At 47.1% G+C, this 23,832-nt stretch overlaps 1 protein-coding gene across 1 annotated transcript; it reads left to right on the forward strand.

Annotated features, from left to right (window-relative positions):
* Nucleotides 1-674: 674 nt before the first annotated feature.
* POLA2 (DNA polymerase alpha 2, accessory subunit) lies at nt 675-22,339 on the forward strand. The gene is made up of 18 exons (XM_081155214.1): nt 675-1,132; nt 3,872-3,996; nt 4,490-4,581; nt 4,983-5,040; nt 9,166-9,272; nt 11,360-11,553; nt 12,183-12,271; nt 13,500-13,655; nt 14,185-14,247; nt 14,868-14,910; nt 15,084-15,208; nt 15,811-15,849; nt 16,482-16,555; nt 19,444-19,552; nt 19,826-19,932; nt 20,638-20,697; nt 20,954-21,080; nt 21,848-22,339. The coding sequence occupies exons 1-18, from the start codon at nt 1,054-1,056 to the stop codon at nt 21,995-21,997; spliced, it is 1,797 nt and encodes a 598-aa protein (XP_081011340.1). The 5' UTR covers nt 675-1,053; the 3' UTR covers nt 21,998-22,339.
* Nucleotides 22,340-23,832: the final 1,493 nt, after the last annotated feature.

A 23,832-nucleotide genomic window follows, 5' to 3' on the forward strand; every position in this document is an offset into this window, starting at 1 on the left:
CCACACATCATAAAATAATATTCTTCTTTTGATTTTTTTTCTGCCATTTGAAAATGTAAAAACTATTTCTAGCTTGCCAGCGGAACGGTTGACTTGACATCTGGCCTATGATCTACAAAGGGCTCCCAAACCTAACGTCCCAAACTAAGTCATTTGTCACCTTTCCACTCCTTTTCTACCAAAATGCTCCAGATCCAGAAGAAAGACCTATCACTGTGGCTGGGACCAAGGTATAACTATGATAACCAGGGCGCCAGGTTCTCTGACGAAGCCGCCAACGTGGTGCCCAGATGACGGGGCTGAGAAGGGACCACACGCCTTCCTCTCCCGGGTAGGACACGGGATGTTGGGACATTTGAGGGAATGTACACAACAGCACCTGCGCACCAATGCACGGGACTAAAGGGTGACGATCGTGCACCACGGGTCTTCGCCAACAGACTGGCACTGAGACGCGGTTTCGCCGCCAAGAGCTGGGGCACAAGCGCCTCCTGGCCGGGCTTGGGCGGCCTGGGAGAGACGCTGCGCAGCCGCCGTAGGTCGCTTCCACCGCCAGGCGGGGGCGCGCGCGCGCGCGGGTTGGAGCGTGTGCGCACGCGCCCTCGGACGCGCACGGAGTCCCGGAAGCAGCAGCTGAAAGCTGAGGGGAAAGGGTGGGGTTAAACCCAGGTCTCGCGCATGCGTGCGCTGCGCGAAGCGTTTGGCGGGTTTTTCCAGGCTGCCCCGTTATGTTCCGGTCACCGAGGTGCCGGGCGGTAGCTTTTAGGAAGTAGGCCGTTCTCTCCGGGAGAGCGACTTCTCGACCTTTGTGCTCCGTTCCTTCGGGCGTTTGGGGGCTTCCCCTACATTAAAAAAAAAAAAGTGTTTCTCCGTGACTGACGTCTGAGGCCCTCTGAGCACCTGAGGTTTGGGGCTGTTTGGTCACCGTCCGTCTCAGCCTCCTAGAGGGCGAAAGGATCGGAGGAACGCCGTTCTGCTCACCGATCTCCACGCTTGTGGGTTTCTTGGACTCGGGTCGGAGCTGAGTGGACCCGTCCCGCCTCCTGGGTCGCCATGACCGCGTCCGTCCAGCAGCTGGCGAAGGAGCTGGAGATCTTCGGCGTAGACTGCGAGGAGTCTCTGACTGAGAAATGTGAGTCCCTCGCCCCCTCCTCGGCCCCCCCGCCGGGGCCCACGCGCGGCGGCTCGGTGTTGCCAGCCGCCTGGAACCCGAAGGACTTGATTGAAGCCAAGTCTGCGGAGATGCAGAGTTCTCGGTTTTAGAAATAGGGTGAATGTGCACCTGCCTTAACCATTCCTCAACACTTTGAACTTCTTTTTTAATATCAACGTGTTAATGTCTCATGAGAGACCAAAATACTCGAAGTTCTTATGCCCAGTGCATTCTCTTTCTAAAAGGAAGAGAAACCCAATGATAGTCAGAAGTTTATTATGTGAGCTGGAAGTCAAAACAAGAAATTAGTTGTGTGAACCAAATTTGTAAAGGCTTCAGCCCAAGGTGCCTGTGGCTTCCACCTCACACAGGACCACATGTGAGTGTGGGCAGTGGCCTTGTAGTTCTAGACTGTGAATGCATAATCGCTGACCTCAGTGGGACGTGACTATCACCGGCAGGCGTACCACATTTCCCTGGTCTGTTCAATCCCAGTCTTCCAGGTGACTGGTTCCCACCTCCTCCTCCAACATATTTCCCTCCCACTCTCAGCTGATGAATTGACTTCCTGTTTTGCTGAAAAAATACAAGCTGTTAGAAAACTTCTGGAGGCTACTACCATTACATCTTCCTTCCTACCTGTGTCTGTGCTGTATACCTTGCCTTCCTTCCTATTACCATGAATACATTCACCATATTCCTAGCAGAAGCCACACTTTCCACTTAAGTCCTAAGTCCATTCCTTCTTGCCTTCTTAGGGACATCACTCCAGTAATTCTCCCCTCTTACAGTTGTGTTTTTTGTTTTTTTTTAAATTTTAATCCTCACCCGAGGATATTTTTTCCATTGCTTTTCAGAGAGAGCGAAAAGAGAGAGAAACATGGATGCAAGAGAGACACATCAATTGGTTGCCTCCCGCAAGCGCCCTAACTGGGCCGGGGATCCAACCTGTAGTCCAGGTACGTGCCCTTGGCGAGAATCCAACCCTGGACCCTCAGTCTGCAGGCCTACACTCTAACCACTGAGCCAAACCAGCTAGGGCCTCCCCTCTTATATATTTTGTATTTTTCTCTCTATAAGGTTTTCCCCCACTTCAGTTCTTTCCTTCCCAATTACAGCAAATGTCCTCAAAACAGTTGTCTATACTTGCTGGCTTCAATTTTCAAAGTCAGCTTTTTCATCTCAACCATTACACTGAAACTGCTTCTCTCAAGGTCATGGTGACTTTCATCTGGCTAAAGTCAGTGGTGAATTTTCAGTCCTCATCTGGAATTATCAGCAACATTTGACAGTGTTCCTCATGTCTTCTTGAAAACGTTTTTCTCTTAGCCTTTTGGACACTACTGGTTGTTTTCCCACCTTACTTGTTGCCACTTCTCTGGCTCTGCAGATTCATCCCCTCCTGTCCTGAGCCTCAAGATATTCTCACTTTCTTGGTGATCTCACCTAGTCTCATGGCTTTACATCCCTGTATTTCTGATGAGTCTCAAATTTATATCTTTGCCCAGACCTCTGGCCTGAACTTCAGGCTGGTGTGGCCAACTGCCTCCTTGATGTCTCCAATTGGATGTCTAATTGACATCTGGAACTCTACACTTCTTTTTTTTTTTTTTTTAAATATATCTTTATTGATTCCAGAGAGAGGAAAGGAGAGGGAGAGATAGAAACATCAATGATGAGAGAGTCATTGATCGAGCCCACAACCCGGGCATGTGCCCTGACCGGGAATCGAACCCTGATCACCTGGATCCCAGGTCGACGCTCAACTGCTGAGCCACACCTGGCCGGGCTGGAACTCTACACTTCTAAGACTGAGTTCCTGGTATCTCCTCCCTCTCCTCATAGTAGTTCCTCCTGCTGTCTTCCCCACCTTCGTTAATAGTGACTGCATCCTTCCGGGTGCTCAGGCTAAAAACACAGCATCATCTCCTTTCTTTAGACTTCACATTCAGTGAGCACATCCCACTGGCTTTACCTTTAGGATGTTTCCTATCCAGGGTCCCACCACTTCTCGCCACCTTCACTGCCACCACCTTGATCTAAGCCACCATCATCTCTCACCTGGATTTTACCAATCTCTTAGTTGGTTCTCCTGAGTCTGACCTTGTCCCTTTTAGTCAGTGGAAGTCAGATCATGTTACTGTTCTGTTCAAACCCTCTAGCAATTTTCCAACTTGCTCCAAATATTACTCTGGGATAATTGCATTGACCAACAATCTGCACCGCCTTTACCCACTAACTTCTGTCTCCTTCCTCCCTGCATTCCAACCACAGTGGCCTTGCTGATCTTGCTGGGCAGGATTTTTGCCCGAAAGCTCTTCCCTTCAACACTGCATGACTCAGTGCTTCACTTCCTTCAAGACTTTACTCAAGTCTTCTTCTCAATGAAGCCTTCCCTAATCGGTGTATTAAAAATTGCCAAGTCCTTCCCAACTCCTGATTCCTTTCCTGGCTTTACTTTTTGACATAGCACATTTAGCCATCTGATCACTACATGTTTTACTTCTTTGCTTGTTTTCTGTCTCCCGCCAATAGTAAGCTTTGTGAAGACAAGAATTCTTCTCTGTTTTCCTCACTGCTCTATGCTCATGCCTAGGACAGTGCCTGGCACTAGTAGGTGCTGAATAAATATGAATTGAATAAGTAGAATTATTTTCCCTTTTCAAGGTGAAAGCTGCAAGAAATTAAGTTCTTACTTGTCCGATATTCCCTCCACAGTGGCAGAGCTGTGTGTTCTGTATGGACAGAATGAGGAGGAAATGGTAGCCGAGCTTGTAGCCTTCTGCACCAGCACGCAGAAAGATTGCTTTACCTCAGAGACCCTGAACTCTTTTGAGCATGAGGTAAGAGCACAATGTAAGGAACCTTATCATGAAATTCTCCACCTCTGCTCTATAGGGGAGGCAGTATGACATGTAGAGAAGAGCGTGAACTTTGGAACCAGACTTGGCTTCCAGTCCCAGTGTGAGCTTGGACAAGCTACTTAACGTCTCTGAGCCTTGGTTCCCTCTTCTGTCAGTGGTTCTAATAATCCATGTTTTTTAAGGTTATCATAAGAATTAAATGAAAATGGGTATAAATCATTTGGGACTATGCCCAGCAGGTGGTAGGTCTTCAACAAGTAATTGGTGTTATTATTAGAATTGTTATATGTTGTGGAGAAACTGTCACAGAATAAGTCTTTATTTTTAGTTGATCATGAGCATCTTAATTCTCACTTTGAGGAATTTTATGTCTTTAATTATATTCTGAATGCCTGTTATTATCTCCTGACTGTGGAAAACACCTCTAATACTTGACTTTGGAATAATATATCCATTGTCTTTTATTCCTCAGTTTCTGAGCAAAAGGTTGTCCAGAATCCGTCACAGTGCCTCCAAGGACAGTGGACATGCGGGAGCCAGAGACATCATTTCCATACAAGAGCTGTATCCTTTCTGCTGAAGGTCTTTGCCTCAAGCCGTGCAGTCTGTTTTATAATTTGTTTACAGTTGCATGTGTAATTTAAAAACAAGAATAAAAAGTACCTACTGTTCAGGTTTCTATTTAGTCAACCCTTGCCTTAAATTTTGAGTGGAAGTTTATTGTTGTTTTTTCCTTTTTTAAAAAATTTTTTATTTAATTTTATTTTTTTGTTTCTCAACCAAGGATATTTTTACTGAATTTTTCCATTGCTTTCAGAGAGAGTGGGGCTGGGGAGAGAAACATCGATGTGTATTGATTGGTTGACTCCCACATGTGTCCCGGTGCAGCCACCCGGGATCGAGCCTGCGATTGGTGTACATGCCAAACTGGGGCTTTTATTGTTTTTCTTAACCAATGTTTTTAGAATTGAAGTGGAGGAAGAAGAGGAGACCCTCTTGAATTCTTATACCACACCCTCTAAGGTGAGTTCAGTGTTTGGAAATTGCCTTCTACAGGTAGTGTTTTTTTTCTTTATTCTAAAAACATCATGACATTTGAAGTTCTGAGGGAGAAAATTAACTGCTCATAGAGTTTCTGTATATTTCCTACCACATTTCCTCTTATGCATCTTCCTTCCCTTATGCATGTATGTTTTTACATAATGACAGTCCTCGCGAACATTTAGTTATCCTGCTCTTTTCAGTTAGCGTATCATAGAATTTTTATAAATATGTTTTCTGTAACTACTCTTTTTAATGGTTGTATAGTTTTGTATCAAGTGGAAGTACTATAATTGAATAATCCAATTCTAGTGTTGGATTCCAGCGTGACAGAGTAGGGTAGTGGAAAAGCTTTGCCCTTAAAGCCCGAGTCAAAAGACTTAGGTGACCTTGGGTGAGTTGTTTTATCTCTCTGAGCTGCAGTTTCCTTACCTATACAATTAGGATTCATTATTCCATTTACTGAGCAGCTACTATGTGCCAGGCACTGAACAGTGAAGGAAACAGGCATGGAGGGGCTCTGCCCTCCAGAACTCACAGGCAGGGAATAATAATCTCCTATTTCAGAGGGCTTGAAGATGAAATGAATATGTAAAGTATCAAGCCCAAAGCAAGGTATTCAGTAATAGTGGTTACTCTTCATACAAATTATAGAATTGTGCACCTGAAACTTATATAATTTTGTTAACCAGTAAATTCAAAAAAGGGGGGAAAATAAATAAATTTATGGGAATCCATAAACATGGAGTAAGCCTTAATTTTTCAAAGTAAATTACATTGTAAGAAAGAAGATAAATAGTTTAAGTATGCCTGTGGAGAGCAAGAAGGCTAATAATGTATCTGTGAAGTTGCTAACACAAAACCAGGTGCATATAATATTAAAGGGAGTAATAAGATTTTTCTTAGAGTTTATAAAATCAACACTTTATTTTCCCCCTAAAGGTAGTCCTCTCCTAGAGTCCACATCCCAGCAAAAGGCACCTCCATTCTTCTATTTGCTTGGGCCAGGAACTTTGGAGACCTCCTTGAGTCTTTCCTGTCACACCCCACACCAATTCATCCTTCAGTCACATCAGCCTTCCTTCCAGGATCTGGGCTCTCTCACTACTTCCACCACCAGGTCCCCAGCATCACCATCTCCTGAATGAGTGGGACAGCCTCCTAACTAGTCCCTGGCCTCTTTCTGCCTTGTCCATCTTTAACCAATTGTCTACACAGCAGCCAGACTGCTCCTTTCAAATGAAAGTCGGGCCTGGTTTTTCTTGTTCGCAGCTCTCCACCAGTTCTCCATCTTCCCTAATAACTTAGTAACTTCAAAATTCAGAGTCTATGGGCGTGTGAGGTTCTGTCTGAGCTGGCCCCTGCTCCCTCTGGCCTCGTTCACCCTACTTCTCACTCTGGTTTCCTTGCTTTTCTTCAAACACACCAAATGGGTTCACCTCTATGTCCCCTTGTCAGAGTGAACAAACTTGCCTAAACTCGCAGCTCCCTCTTCTTTCTCTTTTTGATTTTTCTCCATGGAACTTACTCCCATGAGACGCATTATATATTTACTCTTTGGTTTAGTCTGTCTCTCTCTATTAGAATGTAAGCTCCATGAGGACAGAGACTTTGCTTTAGTCACTGCTGTTCTCCCAGTGCCTGGCATATTAGTAATTGTTGAAGGACAGACCTTCTGATAGAGGGTGATTGGGTGGCTCCCTAGGTAGCACCAAACAGAATTGCAGTACCTGTTGGGGCCACTGCCATGTTGATCTGATTGACAACTTCGCAGCTCCAGAATTTATCTGACTTGTCTGTATATCCAGAATTAATGATATTCTTAGGAATTGACTTGTGGTAACCCAGCTGTCAGTAGACCAATGTGTAAGTCAGATGCAACTTTACTGTCGAAGTATGTGCTCTCTCAAGGACTGAGATGCCACACTGGGGACACCCCGTTCCTGCTACAGAGGTTCTTGGGAGGCTCAGTTGCAAATCAGAATTTATGACCATGGACTCAGAGCTCAGTCAGTTGGATTGAAATGAGCAAACAGTTTGAAATATATGTCTGAAGCTCAGAGGAGATGCAGTATGGGTCTGGGCTAGACATATGTAATATGCTTAGAATAGTACCCATCGTGTGGACACTGCTCAATCATTGTAGACCATGCACCAAAGGCAGTGTGATAAAGAGTCATAGTGCCACATACGGGCCTTTCCACACAAACAGTGCCAGGGTGAGGTCGCCTGGCCCCGTTGTACTTCTGTTATAGTGGTACCAGTGGGCTTGCTTATCATCGTTAAATACTTGACTTGTGCAGTTGAAAGCCATTCTTTTGCCTCCATGCTCACCATAAATCTCCTGGTTATAATTTGGGTTTCCACATATTCTGCCTGATGGGATAGGATTTGTTAGCCTGAGGATTTGAAGTTCCCCTGCCGTCAGCATTGTATTTCTAGTAAATTAATAAACTGCATCCTTAGCAGTAATTTGGGTTCCTATGTGGTGTGGGAATGTGCTTATGTGAGAATAGGGTACCCTCTGTATTTCTCATTACAAGTGTTGATAGTGAATCTCATGAGCTTGGAGTGAGCACATCCCTGAGGAGTGTAAGGGCAGTTGGCTTGTTGACACAGTCAGGTTTCACTAGAAGGGCTGAGGGTGAGAGAAATGAGACTGCTTTTCCCAGAGTACCATCCTCTTGCCATGTCCTAGAAGCAGGCTTTCTCTTAAAATAATCCCTGCACAACATTGGCCCTAGAGTATTAGAGGCCACTGTATATTAGAAGCATCTTTTGGGGAAATAGTTTGAGAAAATACAGGGGTGGGCAAAAGTAGGTTTACAGTTGTGAGCACATGCAAGTTTATTCTTGTGTTATTTTTTTTTCTTGTATTATATATTTTTTCATATGAACAACTATAAACCTACTTTTGCCCACCCCTGTATCATAAAATCTTTTCTATCTTTGACCCAATAGTTTTCCCTAGTAAGAATCTCTCCAAAGGAAACCATCCAAATTATGAGAAAAATCTATGTGCATGAAGATACACGTCTCAGCATAATTTATAATCACCCCAAATTATTAGCAGCTGATACGTCCAACAATAGAAGTCATTATGTAAATTATATATCGGTTCAATCAACTCAGCTACTGAAAGGATAAAGATTGTGGCAATGTGGGAAAATGCTCTTAATTAATATAGAGGGAAAAAAAAAAGTCAGTAGCCGTAGTACTTAAAGATTTATATTTAAACTAAGATTGTAACTATTAGAATTTATACTTTTTTAATTGGAAAAATATTAAAATACTAGAAAGGAATGTAAAAAAATGGTTATTGTATAGAGTGGTAGCGTAAGAGCCCTTTTAAATCTAGTTTCCATTCCAGCTCCTTAATGATGGTTTTTACTCTGTTCTCGTGTGTCTTGCAGTCACCACAGTAGGCAGCTTTGGTGGCATAACTGAGATAGGCAGGCAGGAGGAGCCCAAGGGCAGAGAACTCCTCCGTAGACCAGCTGGCCTCCTGGTTGCAGCCTGGGCAGGGGCTCTGCCGCAGCTGTGTCAGTTATCCTGGCTTTTGGGGAGCAGTAGGTCTCAGGACTGCAGTTTTCAGCCTCCATTCTGGGCATGTCTTTGGATTCTTGATGAACAAAAAGTGAAAATAGACCATCGATGAGGTGTTTGCTAAATACTCTGCAAGGATGAGTCAACCATGCCATCTGCCTTGAGTCGCTCCCTTCTCTAAAATGGGCAGTGAACTTTGCCAAAAGTAGTAACACAGCCCCATCCCTTCTCAGGAAAATGCGTCCATGCAGGTCAAAACCCACACGCTGCTAAACACACCTGCTCTAAAACAGAGGTGGGGAAAGAAGGTGAACACATGACTGATTTGACAGGACAGATTGCCTGCTTGGCAGTCCTCTTGGGAAATGCTGGCACTTTTTCATAATTGCCTTCAACATGAGGACAGTATTTTGATAGATGCTGGGTTACAGTTGCTGAAGATTTCTGTATGGGATTATGCTCGGCAGATGGGACCTTAAGACCCAGGCCTAAGGAACTGTACACTTAATTAGTAACTTGGGTCTGGAGGGACTGGGATTTTGTTTTCTGTTTTATTTCTAGGGTTCCCAGAAGCGAGCTGTCACCACCCCAGAAACCCCCCTGACAAAAAGGAGGGTGTCTACTCGCAGCCCCCATCAGCTCCTCTCACCATCGAGTTTCTCTCCAAGGTATGAATTCAGCTGCCAGAAAGCCAACCTGCTCTCCCCTTTCTCTGGTTATCTGGTAGAGGCTAACTCCACCATTAAATTAAATTGGGGGTGACTTATTAAATGGGGGTGGACAGATACCTCTGCCGTGAACTGGTGGGAAAGCCTATTGCTCTCTACCCTCCCTGCTTTCTCTTCCTGTGTGGAAAATTACTGTTTCTTACAGTAATTAAGGAAACTCACTTTCCACCCACTTTTCTGGGGCTCATTTCCTAGATCAGGAACTGATATCTTCTACTGGAAACAACCTGTCTATTCAGAAGTCTGAGAGTCCATCCAGCCCTGCCAGTGGAGGCGAGGAGCCTTTCACCTGCTTCTCTTAGTTCATGTGTTGTTGGGTTTCTTTTGTTTTCTTTTTCTTTCTTTCAATCTAAAGTAGTTATTTTTTTAAAAAGAAAAGCACATATCTTTGTTCATAATGTTGCATAACCTGTTTATTGTGCCACCTCAGGTTATAGCTAGTTTCTGAGAATTTTCTTGTCATTGTGAATCGGCACTGACTTAATTGCTGTTTTGTCCTCGCTGCCACTTCTGCACGCGAATCCACAGAGATCATATGTGATTTTTTGAAATCCATAAATGACACGTCTCATTGGAGAGTTTCATAGGTGAGGGCTGTGCTGCGTGGAAGAAAGGTGTGTAGGTGCTGCCACACCAGGATGAGGCTAAGGCACAGAACTGCTAACCATCTAGGGAAACGCTGACTGCTGGGGTCACCCCCTCAACTTGGGATCACTTCTTCCAGACAAGCAGAGCTTAAGATTTTTCAGCTCTGTCGCTTAAGAAAGGAAGTGATAGCAGTCGTTCAAGATGAGCCATCACTGGGTTCTGAAGGACAATTTGACTTTTGTGTGGTCCACTGCTGCTTTAGGAAGTTCTCAAACTTTTTAGAAGCGAACTTTCTAGACTTACAAGGGCGTCTTTGAAACTTTGTGTATAGAGATGGTTCTCGTAGGTAGGCCAGCACTACTACAGCGGTCGTATTCTCTGAACCAGCCGTCCTTTGAAACCTGTAGACCTTTGTACAGCTGACCTCATGTGAGCGTCTCAGTGCCTTAAAGGGCTGGCTGCCACGGATGTCCCACGGAGCTTGGCAGGGAGGGGCTCAGAGAAGTCGGATATGCTGCCTCATCATTTTTAAATGCACGCTAATAAAGCCAACATCAGAAACTGGTTTTGTAATTTATGAAAGTAACTTCTAAATTATTCAGGTGGAGGCAGCCCTGGAGATAGAGATAATTGAGTCATTTTCTGTAGCCTCTCTGGAAAGAAAGAATGATGGCACTGCTTGCAGTGGGGCCCCATACAACTGGTTCCTGCAGAGCTTTAGTGCATTAAGTAAGCCTGTTTGAAATAGGCCTCTCTGTAAGCTATGTTCACAACCAAAGGATCAGAAGACCTCACTGTCATCTAAGCAGATGGCAGCCTGAGTGTTCTCAGAGGTGTAATTCACCCCTGGGGAGTGGAAATGCGAGAACATGTCAGTTGAGCCTTGGAGATTGGGAATGTGTGTTCGCCAGCCTACCAGATTCATTACATCTGCACCTCCATGGACATTAGAAAGTTAATCATTTCACATAACTTCGTTGTTTTGTTGTTTCTACCTTGAACTGTGTTGTGAGGTAATATATGCATGCCCAGCAACTTTTGACTTGCCCTAGGTTCCAGGCTCTGCCAGTGTTCTGACAAGTGCTAAATATTCATGAGAAGGGAAAGAAAATGGTACTTGAAGCTTGCTTTTTAATCAGTTCTGAGTTTGGGTTTCGTTTTGCTTTGTTTAGTTTTAAGCCTGAAGAGCAACCTTTTAAAATGTCTGTGTCTCTAAACTTCTCTAACACGTTTGGTATTGCTCAACCTGGTACTCCTCAGCCCCTCATTCCTGAAATTCCTTAGAGGTCTGGGTATGTCCGACCCCATTAAACTGATTAGATTTATAAACCCCAGCTTGACATTTCTCCAATTCCCATTTCCAAAAAGTAACCTTGTTTTATTCCCCTCTCCCTTTATATATGAACACAGTAACATTAATCTCTTTTGCTTCCAATTAGTGCTACTCCCTCTCAGAAATACACCTCGAGAAATAACCGAGGAGAAGTGGTTACTTCCTTTGGCTCAGCACAGGGAGTGTCTTGGTCCGGGAGAGGAGGAGCCGGTATCATCAGCCTGAAGGTCTTGGGGTCTCCAGAATCACTAACTGAGAGCTACAAATTCATGTTCCAGAAGCTCCCAGACATTCGAGAAGGTGATTGCTTTTCCCTTTGAAATTCTGGAGAATTTAAAACCACCTGGAAGGGTTTAGAGTAAGTAGCAAAGCTTCAGCTGGGCTGCAGAACAAGTTCCAGGCTTGCCTTTGAATATGTAGTTGGTAGATGTCCTCTGGGGCCCCTATTAGTGGAGGGACATGAGATGATACGCTCAGTAATTCTCCCAAGTGACCTCCCTTTGCCAAAGGAAAGTGTTAAAGGAAGAGCACAACCATCTCCCAGTAACAAGCCCTTGAACTATGTAAAGGAATCCAATGAAAGCGTTAGAGCAGGAACCTCTGTGGCTGTTTCCTTGTGAAGAGCGGACCATCTGCGTTGGCCTTGACTTGCCCTAATCCTCGCTGATGACCTGGGTGAAAGGAAGGCTGTGGGCTGGGGACCCATGCTGACACTCTCTGGGGTTGTGCCACATGATGCCCTGTGGCCAAAGTGAAGGCCAGTTTCAGCAACCAAGCATTGGGAAATTGGCTAGGGCTTTAGATCGCCTTCCTAAGCACCTTTCCTGCTCCTGTAAAATTACTAGCATTAATGTTTGACAATGTGCTGTATTTTCTCTTCTGGGCAAGTGAAATGTCTTAAACACACTTTTTCGCCTCTGGGATTTCAGTTCTGACCTGTAAGATAGAAGAACTTGGCAGCGAACTCAAGGAACACTACAAGATTGAGGCTTTTACTCCTGTTCTAGTTCCCACACAAGTAAGAGTTGTTCTAATTGTCCTTCCTATTTCATACTGTGTTTTTAAATCCGTGGTGAAAAGCATCCTCTTGCTTCCCTTTTCACTTCTTGTCTACATGCTAGTTAGAACAATCTCTCCTGGTTGGATTTGGTAAAACGGGTCCTTGTGAAGAAAGACTTATAAATGCTCTCTGGTTTTGTTACCAGACACAGTCATTGTCTTTGTGCTTGGGTTCGGGTCCTGCACATAGCAAGCAAAGATGGAAGGCCTTAAGCATTCGAGTCAGAATGTGAGGATGACAGCAAGGGTAGGAATTCTAGAAACAGTGACTCACGGTCTCTCCCTTGTTTGGTCTCTGTTGTTATGAACCAGCTGTTGCCAGTGGTACCTTTACAGCATGGTTTAACCTGGCATATGTGCCAGTGCTTTCTCTAGAACACTTTTTAATCAAAGGGGAGATGTGTTCTGGAAGAGTTTTATGGTTCCTCTGTCATATGTTTTCATTCAGAGAAGAATGGCCAGTGGGGAAGATAACGTGAAACCATGCGATATGAGGAAGTTTGGGAGGAAGTAGTGGAGGGGGGCAAGGATGCATGGTCTTGGGGGAAATGATTAGACTTCCTCAGTTTGCCCCAAGGAGTGAGAACAGGACAGAGGGAGCCACAGGAAGAGAAATTTCAGTTCAATTTAACTAAGGGCTTCCGGTTAAGAGGCAGTATGGTATGTGGTAAAGGATATGGCTCTGAAGCCAAACTTCTTGGCTTCAAACCAAGGTTTCACCTGCTGTTTGAATAGTGTCTCTATTGCTCATTTTCCTCATCTGTAAAATGGGTACAGTAATAGTATCCACCTCGCAGTTGTTGTGAGAACTAAACGAGTTAATGCATGTAAGCCTTTAGAACAGACCTGGTATTTAGTAAGCTCAGTAAACATGAGCCGTTTTTAACAGCTATAGCTACCCAGAGATGCAGTGGGCTGCAAGTTCCCTTCACTAGAGATGCCCAAGCTTCAGATAGCCACTTAGAGGGACTCAAACATTGACTGGGCAGACTGGATGCCCTTTAAGAGTTCTCGCACCGCCGAGAGCCAGCGATGGTGCTGGTCACCTCAGGGTCAAAATAGCACCCCACCAAAATAGTGTGTGTTGTTATCTGGGGCTTGCTCTGCTACTCAGCCTTTTGACTTCAGGTTTTGGGCCTCTGTCCCAAAGACTGTATTGTTCTTTTGCTGCAACCTTCCTTTGGTAGGAGCCCGTCACACTGCTGGGCCAGATTGGCTGTGACAGCAACGGGAAGCTGAACAACAAGTCAGTGATTTTGGAGGGAGACCGGGAACATTCCTCTGGTGCTCAAGTTCCAGTGGATTTATCTGAGCTCAAAGAATACTCTCTGTTTCCCGGACAGGTGAGACGGAATGTGGGCATGCTCTTTATTCTGTAGTATGTGTGGTGGGCTGTGGCTCTAGAAATAAGCATTCTATCGCTGGCCTGCTGCTGCTCACTTTCGACCTCTGGTGCCATGAGATGTGACTGGAGCAAAGGCCCACGAGTGGACACCAGGTGGGGATTCCAATTTTCCCTGTGTGCTCTGACCTTGGCTCTGAAATTTGATGCCTAGGTTTGAACCCCATCATCTCCACCCCCTGAGGTATGTGATTATGGTTTTGTTAGTTAGCCAGGGTGTCCTCACCTGTATAATGGGACTTATCAATTCTTACCTCATAGGATTGTTGTAAAAATTACAACAATCTGTGTGAAGCATAATTATCATTACTAACACAACCCTCTTAATTTGTTTTCTAGAAAAATACTCCCAAGTTTACAATTACAAAATGGGAGTAGCTGGACAATACTTTCAATTATATCAAAATAATTTATTCTGGCCTCTCGTCTCTCTCCCGTTTTGCGATCCTGTGTTGCTTCTTGTCTTCCAGGTTGTAATTATGGAAGGGATCAACACCACTGGTAGAAAATTTGTTGCCACTAAACTCTACGAGGTACCACAGCGGTCCCCCACCCTCCCTCCAGGTTTGCCATGGGCACTGATGTGCAGTTTGTCCTGTTTAAGAGCCTGTTTCTTTGCTTCTCAATTTTCTGTCTCTAGAGGGGGAACCAGGGGTTAGCAAACTGTTTCTGTAAAGGGCCAGACAATAAATATTTTAACAACCACAGCCACAGACAACCTATAAACCAATGAGTGTGTCTGTGTGCCAGTAAATCTTCATTTACAAAAGTAGATGTTAGCCAGATTTGTCTCACAGGCCGCAGTTTACCTGTCCCTGCTCTAGGCAATAATCTTCTGCAGATTTTCATAGACTGCAGGGAAAAGTAGCGGATACCCTGCTCTCCCCACTCCTTGTTAGTTAGCCAGGATATGCACACCCCACTTCCACTTTCTGCTGGGTGTTTTATGAGTTTTGCTGTGACCTCCCATTTTCTGGGCTTTGCTGCTCTGAGCAAATACAGAAAAATGGCAGGTACCATCGGCTCTATGAGCTTTTAGCTCTAAGGAGCAAGACACCTGCAAACACACATCCCTATTTGGTGTCCACCCCTTCCCTTACCAGTGGCAATGCCTGGGGCAAGAACTCAGTTTTGCTTTTCTCTTGCTTTTAAGGGTGTGCCACTTCCATTTTATCAGCCCACTGGAGAGGATGGAGGTAAGGTTTGGTTCAAACATTGGTTTGGGGTTCAGGTGTGCAGTTCCAGGGTCCTTATCAGAGGTTGGGCAGGAGACTTCATTAATTGAACCCTGTGGCATTTCTCCCTAATTGTCCTTTCTCCCACCACCCCATTATCTCTAATCAATACCTTATGATCTTTTCTGTCTTAGATTTTGAGCAAAACATGGTCCTGGTGGCCTGTGGGCCGTACACTACATCTGACAGCATCACATATGACCCCCTGCTCGACCTGATCACCATCATCAACCATGACCGGCCGGACGTCTGCATCCTGGTAGGAGGCTCTCCAAGGACAGTTTCTCTCGGGGAGGCACCAGTGAGAAAGCCGGGCAGTCGGCATTAGAAAAAGGTCTAGTGTGGATCTAAAATTCTTAGGAAGCATGTTAGATTCTCTTCCCTTTAAAAAATATTTTTTAGTTCTTCATCTACATCTTTGAGAGGTATACGTGATCTACAGGCCTCACTTAGTGTAAAAGCCCAACATTTTCCCACCCTTCATTGTCCTTACAGGATTCTTGCCTCTGTCTCATTACTCCAAGTTCTGAACTATTCTCTTTTTAAACTCAAAGTATACTGTGTAGCAGGGTGGTAGATTTCCCTTGCTAGGTTTAGAAAGTTAGAAAAAAGCCCAGTATTGTAGGAGGCTGCACAGCTTGTTATGGGGCCATGGCGGCCTTCCTGCTTCCAGGGCTCAAGGCCTTCTGTTTGGTCTTGGCTGGGTGCCCCATCCCATCTGCTAACTGTCCCAGGCTCTACATGCAGCTTTGGCAGGACAGAGAGATGCTGAGAAAGAACTGCTAGGAGAGATTGCGTGAAGGCGCTCATGGATACACGTGGCTCTGATTTGGTACCTTTGTTTCTCGGCTTTATTTGCAGTTTGGCCCTTTCCTGGATGCTAAGCATGAGCAGGTTGAGGTAAGTGACTATGGTTGGGGGGAGGGTGGTGGATACTTACATTCAATTGAGCCCTCACTGTTATTTTCATCTCTTGGAGTTACCCTGGATCTAATCCCTGTAGCTAATCAGAAAGGCATGGTAGCAGGGCATTTTTAACAAAGATACGGAATTTGAGGGCTTCATTTCACCAGAATACAAGGCCATTTGGAAGTTAGGGGAGGGAAATGCAAACACATGAGTCCTGGTATTTCTTTGTGACACCTGACACTAAGGCCTGAGAGCACCCACACAGATGCAGGTGTCCTGGCGTCATGGAGCTGCACTGGGGAGGTACCTTACTGCCGCTTCCCTCAGCTCCATGGCCCACGTCTTGCTCTCCTTTGATGCACTAACACAAATGGCCCTTCCCTGAACATCTTCTACCAAAACGCTCCTCCTCTTAGTGTTTCAGCTTATATTCAAGGAGATTAATTCTTCCCCAGTCTCCTTTCCTGTCCCCCACTGGACTCAGCTCCTTGAGGACAGAGATCTGTCCTCCATTGCATCCCCTTTAGCTCTTTGCCCAACAGCTGGTACATCATGTCATCTAATGTTAAACAAGTGAGTCAACACCAAATGTCCACCCTCTAAATCTTCTGCTGTTCTTACAGAACTGTCTACTGACGAGTCCATTTGAAGATGTTTTCAAGCAGTGTCTACGAACAATCATTGAAGGGACACGAAGGTCAGAATTCAGAAATGCTGCCTAGGTTTCTCCTGGGCTTCCTTCACATTAAAAAACTGAAACTGTTCAAAAGGAGGGGTAGTTCCCATCCTTTCATCTTTTGAACTAGAGATCAGCTGGAACTCTTGAATTTCAAGTGCACAGACGCTGCATTAAGAGGCGTCTTTGTAAAACACAAAGATAAACACACTTGACTTTTGCTCTTCCCTTGCTCTCACTCTGCTTCCTTCCTTTTCTCACTCCTGTTCATGTACACTCATATTCCATGGGAATCTTCCCAGCATGATCCTGAGAAGTGTTTGATGACTTACACAGCAAAATCCCAAGAGGTGCTAGACATTTTGTTGTGTGAGTGATTGTTTTGGGTGAACCCGAGTCCTTCCCTGAGTCACTGCTTCCCCACGTTTTGTGGAACGTCACCAATGTCCAGAGCAAGTCCTGGTAGAAACTCAGGGGGGTGGGGATCTTGAATCCCTGCCATAGACCAAGGGGAAGGATCTGTGGCAGATCACAGGGTGATGAAAGGGCTATGCAGTTCTGATTTGAGAGAAAAGGTGCTATTCCAGGAACAGTCACTTCCTGTCCCTTTTTCTCCGGTGCCAGGTTTGAAAGAGATTGGTGTAGGTGATGGATCTTCTCAGGGGACTTGCTTGCCTGTAGCCGAGCTCATAAAAAACAAACATTCCTGAGGCTAAGCTTTTAAAAACAAGGCTGTAACAAAGGTGGTTTTTAAAACAAGATGTATAATCTTCCACCCCTTGGCAGTGAGAACTGATCCCAGAGTCGATTAGCCAGAATACTACCTTCCTGTACTGGCAGTGTGGCCAATATGATGGGCCTCACAGACTGGGAAAAACAGCCCCTAAATTACCCCACAGTTGGGGGGCTTGAATCGGGCAGTAACAGGCTGTGACTGGAACTGCCCCTTCCTTCCTCCCTCCCTCCAGTGAAGATGACACAGTGCTTTCCCTCTTGCCTCTCACATTTGCTGTGACCCTGAGAATTCATCAGACCTGGAGAGCTCAGGAGATAAACCCCTGAAAAACAAGAGCAGAGTTGGTGTCCCTGTGCTGTCAGCCATGAGGTCTCCTTGGGGATAGGGAGGGGATGTGTAGCAGTGTGCCAGCGCTGCTGGGTGCTTTCAGTGTGAGATTGGGTTCTGTTTGGGTTCCTTGCCCCATGTGGTATTGACAGCAGTGATGCAAACAAAGAACAGACCAGGCTTTGTTACCATGGGCAGCACCCAGCACCACCAGGCACTTTCATCTGCGGCCAGGGTGTGCCTGCGAGTGGGGAGGCTGCCCCACGTTTTCCCAAACAGTATATAAATGGTCCTCGTTTGGGAATTTCTTTTTATTTCTGAGAGGTCAGAAATGCAGAGCATTAAGCAGATTTATCAATAAAAACCAGAACCAGTGAGGAAGCGCCTCCTCCCTCACAGGAGCCTAGCCTGTTGGAGGACCCTCCCAACGTGATGTATGAGGTTGTGCAATACTCAGCATAGTTGGAATTTTCTTTCAGATCCCTCCCCCTGCAGCCAGTCTATAACCAGGAGTGCGAGAGCTGTTTCCTCCTTAACTATTGCTCGTCCAGTGCCTACACTGAAAGAGAGCAATTCCATCTCTTAAAGTGACCAGCTGTGCTGTACCTTCGTGTCCATCGTAAAGTGAGCCCTGGGATCTGGAGCACAGATTGTCTGTTCAGGTTACCCCTGGCCTGTTTGCCAGAATCTGGCACCCAAATCGGTAGACTTGGGGGATTATAGTGAACTTTTCAGTGTCAAGGGGACTGTAACTAATATGCAGAGTTCCTTTGGTCTCAAGATTCTGATTTTTCTGTTGCAGAAGTCTCAGTTCACATGATCAGGCATCACAAGTGATAAGTGTGACAACAATCACCAACACCTTGATCCTATATGACACAACTTTGGGCATTAGCTACATTGGGGAAGGCCACACATTTTAAGCAAGCGAGGGAGCTGGCAGTGAGAGTTAATGGTGGGTTTTAAACAAGCCTCCAGAGTCGTGTTTTACGCCTATTTGGTTCATAATAGGCCCCTCCGCCAAGCACAGCTGAGGGAACCAGGAAATGGGGCTTCTTTCTTTTCTTCTTTTGTGTGTCTGGGGAGGGTAACAGTTAGCTCCCAGAGTTAAAGGTTTTTACGTCACTTATACGTTGTAACCCTAGAGATTCTCCTTCTGCCTCCATCAAAGGAAACATCTGTCAGCTATGCTTTTGCTATTGCTGTTAAACATGGCTTTCATTTTTACAAGATTATCTGCTGAGAAATAAGAGGGCATTGCTCCCCTATGCAAGAGGGAGGGGCTGGCTCTGGGAGAAGCCAGTCGCGTTTCCCCGTGGCTCTGAAGACATCTCTGTCCTGGATGTTGGATTTGTGGCCCAGTGCTTGGTTAGTAGGAGGTCATGGTCTCCAGGTCTGATTAGATGCTGGGTCCCTCCCCAGGCAAGAGCCCTGTCTGGAGACTGACGCCTTTAAGCCTCATCTCTTCACACAGTGTGAAGAGTCAGGACTTTGGTTTCAGCTCTGGCTCTGAGGCTCTGATTCTTTGCTCAAATCCTGTCTTTCTAGATCCCAATTTCCTCTGTGTTTTCTACCAAACAGTAGTCCCAGCTCCTCATCATGCAGAGCCAGGAGAGGACCTCCTAGGCGACCTGCCCCAGGTCAAGGCGGATATATGTGAATGAGCACACACTGTCTTCCTCTCCAGTGTCCCATGGGAAGTGGTGCCTCTCCATAGGAGAGTTCAGTTCTGAAATTCTTCCCTGGAAGTAGGGTCTTGTACAAGCGTTGACGGTTTGCTGTCGTCCACCTGTCCTCACTTACCTGCGCCCATTTTTCTTCCTCTTATGATTTTTTGGCAAAGTAGCTCCGGCTCCCACCTCGTCTTTGTCCCATCGTTGAGAGATGTGCACCATGAGCCTGTGTACCCACAGCCTCCTTTCAGCTACTCTGATCTGCCTCATGAGGACAAAAAGGTACCAGCGTCCCCTCGACCAACAGGCAGCAAGTAACTGAGTGTGCCACAGGTGACCCAGCTCTGTCCCCATACTGGAGGGTGAAGATGCCTTTTTGGGGCATGCACAGGGCCTGAATCGCAAGCTACTATTTTTAACAGGCAAATGTGCTTGGAATTTACATTGGTTTGGTCTCCTTCTCAGTGGGCTCCACAGCCCTTGAAGACCCCCACTTTCATGAAGAAGTTTCTAGCTTGGTGTGCAAATGTGCGTCTCAACCCCTTCTCATTTTAGCGAGTGCGGTTTGTGTCTGAGCCCTGCAGTCTCGCTATAAATGGTGTGGTCTTCGGCTTGACGTCCACTGACCTGCTGTTCCACATGGGGGCCGAGGAGATCAGCAGGTGAGGCTCATGTGCCCGCCCAGCAGGCTGCATGGCTGGCCTCTCACCATACCCTTTGGCCACGTGAGGGGAGCAGTTGGAGCCTTTGTTTCTGTTGCCACTTGTTTTCTACAACATTTGAAACCCCAAAGAACCATGTCTGTCTGTCTGCATTTAATTTATAGTCCTAGAAGTTCATCTGCTTTTCTCCCCCCCCCAACATTTGTGAGCTAAACAAGAGTGGTGTCCCCATTGGTGGAGCATGACCTGTGAACTTTGAGGCTGTTCTCCCCACCAGAGCAGTGTGTAGCTCTGCAGAGAATCAGGTGCAGCCAGATCTGTGCAGTGTAGGTTCAGCAGTTGTGTGAATATGGGTGTGTGCTTGTTGGCTGAGGTTTGAGTTGTGAGGGTCACCCGGCTACACGCTCCCTCGCTGGTGCAGACTCTGCATGCTCTTGCACAGTCCGGTGCTGGCTGCCTTGGTTTTGATCACAGGGGATTCCTGCTCTTTTCCTTTTTCACCCAGTGTCCTGCCCCCCTTATGTGGGAACAGAGTGAGCTATTTGTGGGTGGGTCTTTAAACTTTCCCAAAGGGACCCTCTTGTCACTGTGTCTTGGCCATGTGGCCTCTCTCCAGTTTATTAAATCCTCGATTCCACCCCAAAGAGAAACAGAAACTGAAAAACAAGCTTCTGCATTCCATTTCTTTCTTATCTGCTTTCCCAGTTCTTCTGGAACTTCAGACAGATTCAGCCGAATACTGAAGCACATCCTGACACAAAGGAGGTGAGCCTTTTTCCTAGAGTGACTGGCTGTGGGGAGGGTGCTCTGGGCTCATGGAGCTCTGGCAGACTTGATTCCAAGAGTCTTCCCCTGGCAACTATGAGGGAACTCCACCCTATGATGACAAGCCTGTGATCTGTCCCCTAAACACAGAAAGGAAAGCAAGACAGTGTGTGACAGAATGGAATCCAGGGCATAGAGGGCATCCAGCTGGGAGGGGTCCCACCAGCCGCTGCTGACTGTTTCTCCATCTCCGTAGCTACTACCCGCTGTATCCTCCCCAGGAAGACATGGCCATTGACTATGAGAATTTCTATGCCCATGCCCAGCTGCCTGTCACCCCAGATGTCCTCATAATCCCGTCAGAGCTCAGATACTTTGTCAAGGTAAGATTGAGCTCTGCTTTTCCCAGACAGGCCAGAACCAATCTTTGACTTTCCCTCCTAGACCACCGGCACTCACTCTGCAGGGGTCTGCTGACAGGGATGGTGGCCTCGCTTCCTGGGAGAGGTGGTAGGGTTAGAAAACAAATCTGTTAGTAATCGCTTAAGTAAATGATGTCCCCTTGCTCCCCTCTGCCCCTGGAGCTTAGTGCTTGGTCAGCCCAGCCTGGGAGCCCTGGAAGCAAGAAGGGTGGCCCTCAAACAATGGTTCTCAGACGGGGCCCTGTGGGGGTGGCCACACATGCGCTTGCCTGCCCCTGCCCCTGAATTCTGATCTGACCTCCAAGTGGCCTTAGCTCTGAGAACTTGGAAGATGTGTTAGGGTGCTTATCTCTGGCACTGAGGCCCGCCCACCCGGGATTGGGTCACTCACTGGACTCCACCAAGCCAATCCCCTCTTGCCAAACCAAAGCCAATTCAACCTCAAGTGGTAAACTTTTTCACGTTGGAAAACAATCAGGTCAGTTGTGTCTCCAAGTTTGGGAGCTGAATGTTGCCCTGCTCACTTACCTCTGTTCTGTTTCGGAGACTCCAAAGGAGCTCAGAGTTTTCCAATAATAAGTTCACGTATTTTGCTTAAGATGTGTTTGGTTGCCTTCCTTTCCATTTAATAAAACCCTCTCTGGTATCTGTTAGATGATTCCAACTTTGTCACATCAGTTCTGTTAGTTTTGGCCTTTCCAACCCACTCTCCTCCTTTCCTTTCCCAGGACATCCTCGGCTGTGTCTGTGTGAACCCCGGGCGCCTCACCAAAGGACAGGTGGGGGGCACCTATGGCCGACTCTACATCAGGAGGCAGACCACGGACGGGGAGAGGAGGCAGAGTCCATGTGTTGCCTCCCAGGTGGTCAGGATCTGAGGCCTTGGGTACTTTATCGTCTCCTACTCTGCGGGCTCTCAAAGGCACCAAGAGCCCAGGAGCAGCCCTCTGACAAGATCCTAACTGTTGCAAGGTGCAGGAGAGGAGGCAGCCGGCTGTGGGGAGAGGTTGTGGGGAGTGGGCCCAGCAGGGAAGGCACGTGCAGCTGCACGCTCCAGCTCCAAGTGAGCTCTGGGAGGACACTTTGGCTTCTGATGTGCTGGGTGCAGAGTGAACTGGCTGTGGATGCAGCATACTCAGGAAAAGCAAGACAGCTTTGTGATTTTCTACATGAATCAGACGCAGCCAACCTTTGGAGAAATAAAAGTAAATTCTGAGTGTAACTTCTGGGTCTAAATCTTTCTTCTCTTCTGTTCTGGTAGTGAACAGAGAATGCTGCCTCCTTGACCAGTGTCCAGAGAGGGCAGTGTCTGTCACCCTGGCTTTCTGGCCTGCCCCAGCCTGGATCCTCCTTAGCTGCTCCCAAGGCCCCCATGGGAGCTCCTCTTGCTGAGGAGATGTGCTGGGCCCAGGCCTCGGAACTGGGCTGCAGAGCAAGCTGCTGGCTGCGTGCCTGGCCCTCCCAGCGCAGCCCTCACATGCACACTGTGGGCCCAGCCTGACCTCTCCATCTGGAGGGGGCGGCCTCACGGAACTGTGCCAGTGCTGGATTCCCCGGAGCTGGCTCCGCCAAGCTGCACAGCAGCTCAGCGCCTGCCTATAGCCCAGAACACTTGGTCAGGGCCAGGCCTTCCAGGATCCCCAACACTCCTGCCCGTGGTCCTGGCGTGAGGGAAGGCTGCCCCTGGCTAAACGTGGAGTGGGTTTCTGCCCTAAACTGGCAGACTGTCCTGCCTCACGTGCCAAAGCCAAGACAGGAAACCCCCAGCTATTGGGCCAAGGGAGCAGCGGGGGCTGATGCCTGTGTCTTGAGTCAGAGATAAATAGGTAACCTAACAGTGCCCAACCTTTGCCTCCCATCTCTGACAGAATCAGTGACAGATCCGATGGGACTTGGGTAAAACTGGTCTCCCTTTGAAAACAAGCAGCTGCTGTTGTGCTTCATTCGTTTTCTAGGCGCCTCCTCTGAAGACAAGAATTGGAGACAAGCCCCAGCTTGGGAAGTTGATTTTCTCTTCTCCCAGAATTCCCCACATGCAAAACACCTGGCGGTGATCCAAAGGGCAACGTAACTTATCAGCCTCTGGACATGGCATTTTGGAGCCCAGGTCCCTCTCCCACAACCTGATACAGTTGCCCCAGTTCAGGAATGTCATTTATATTTCCACCAAGCCCAGTGTCAGCTCAAAACCCACCCCTCCCCTCCTTGGGAAACCCTTGCCTGGGAAGATTAGCCAACAAGCCCTCAGCCATGATAAGCCTTATCACGTGAGCCCATGTGTGGCTCTTGGGAAGCCGACTCTTGGCAGTTACTTTCATGTTGCTTCTGAAGAAGCCCTGGGAATGGCAACATCTTGGTGCCCGCTTGGCAAGGTCCAGAGAGCCCCGTCTCCTTGACAGACTCAGGAGGACCCAGAGGCTGGGCGGGAAGGGGAGGACTGGCAGAGGGGAAGGAAAGAGCTGTATCCTGGGGGAGGCCTGGGCAGGGCTCGCAGGCCCTTGTGCGCAGCCTCCCAGGGAAGAAAGCTGGAGCCCGCCTGGAGCGAATGGGATCGAGAGCCGTTGCCTGGATACAAGTCGTGTGACTTGGAAATGATCCACGAAGGTCAGAGTAGGCATTTAAAACTCAAACAAAAAGAAAGCAGGGTGTGAAGCCAGAGAGCAGACAGGTCTGGGAGAGGCGCGCCTCGGCCACCAGAAGGTTCCCTTGTCAG

The sequence above is a fragment of the Miniopterus schreibersii genome (assembly GCF_964146895.1).
Source record: "Miniopterus schreibersii genome assembly, chromosome: 12".
NCBI lineage: Eukaryota > Metazoa > Chordata > Mammalia > Chiroptera > Miniopteridae > Miniopterus > Miniopterus schreibersii.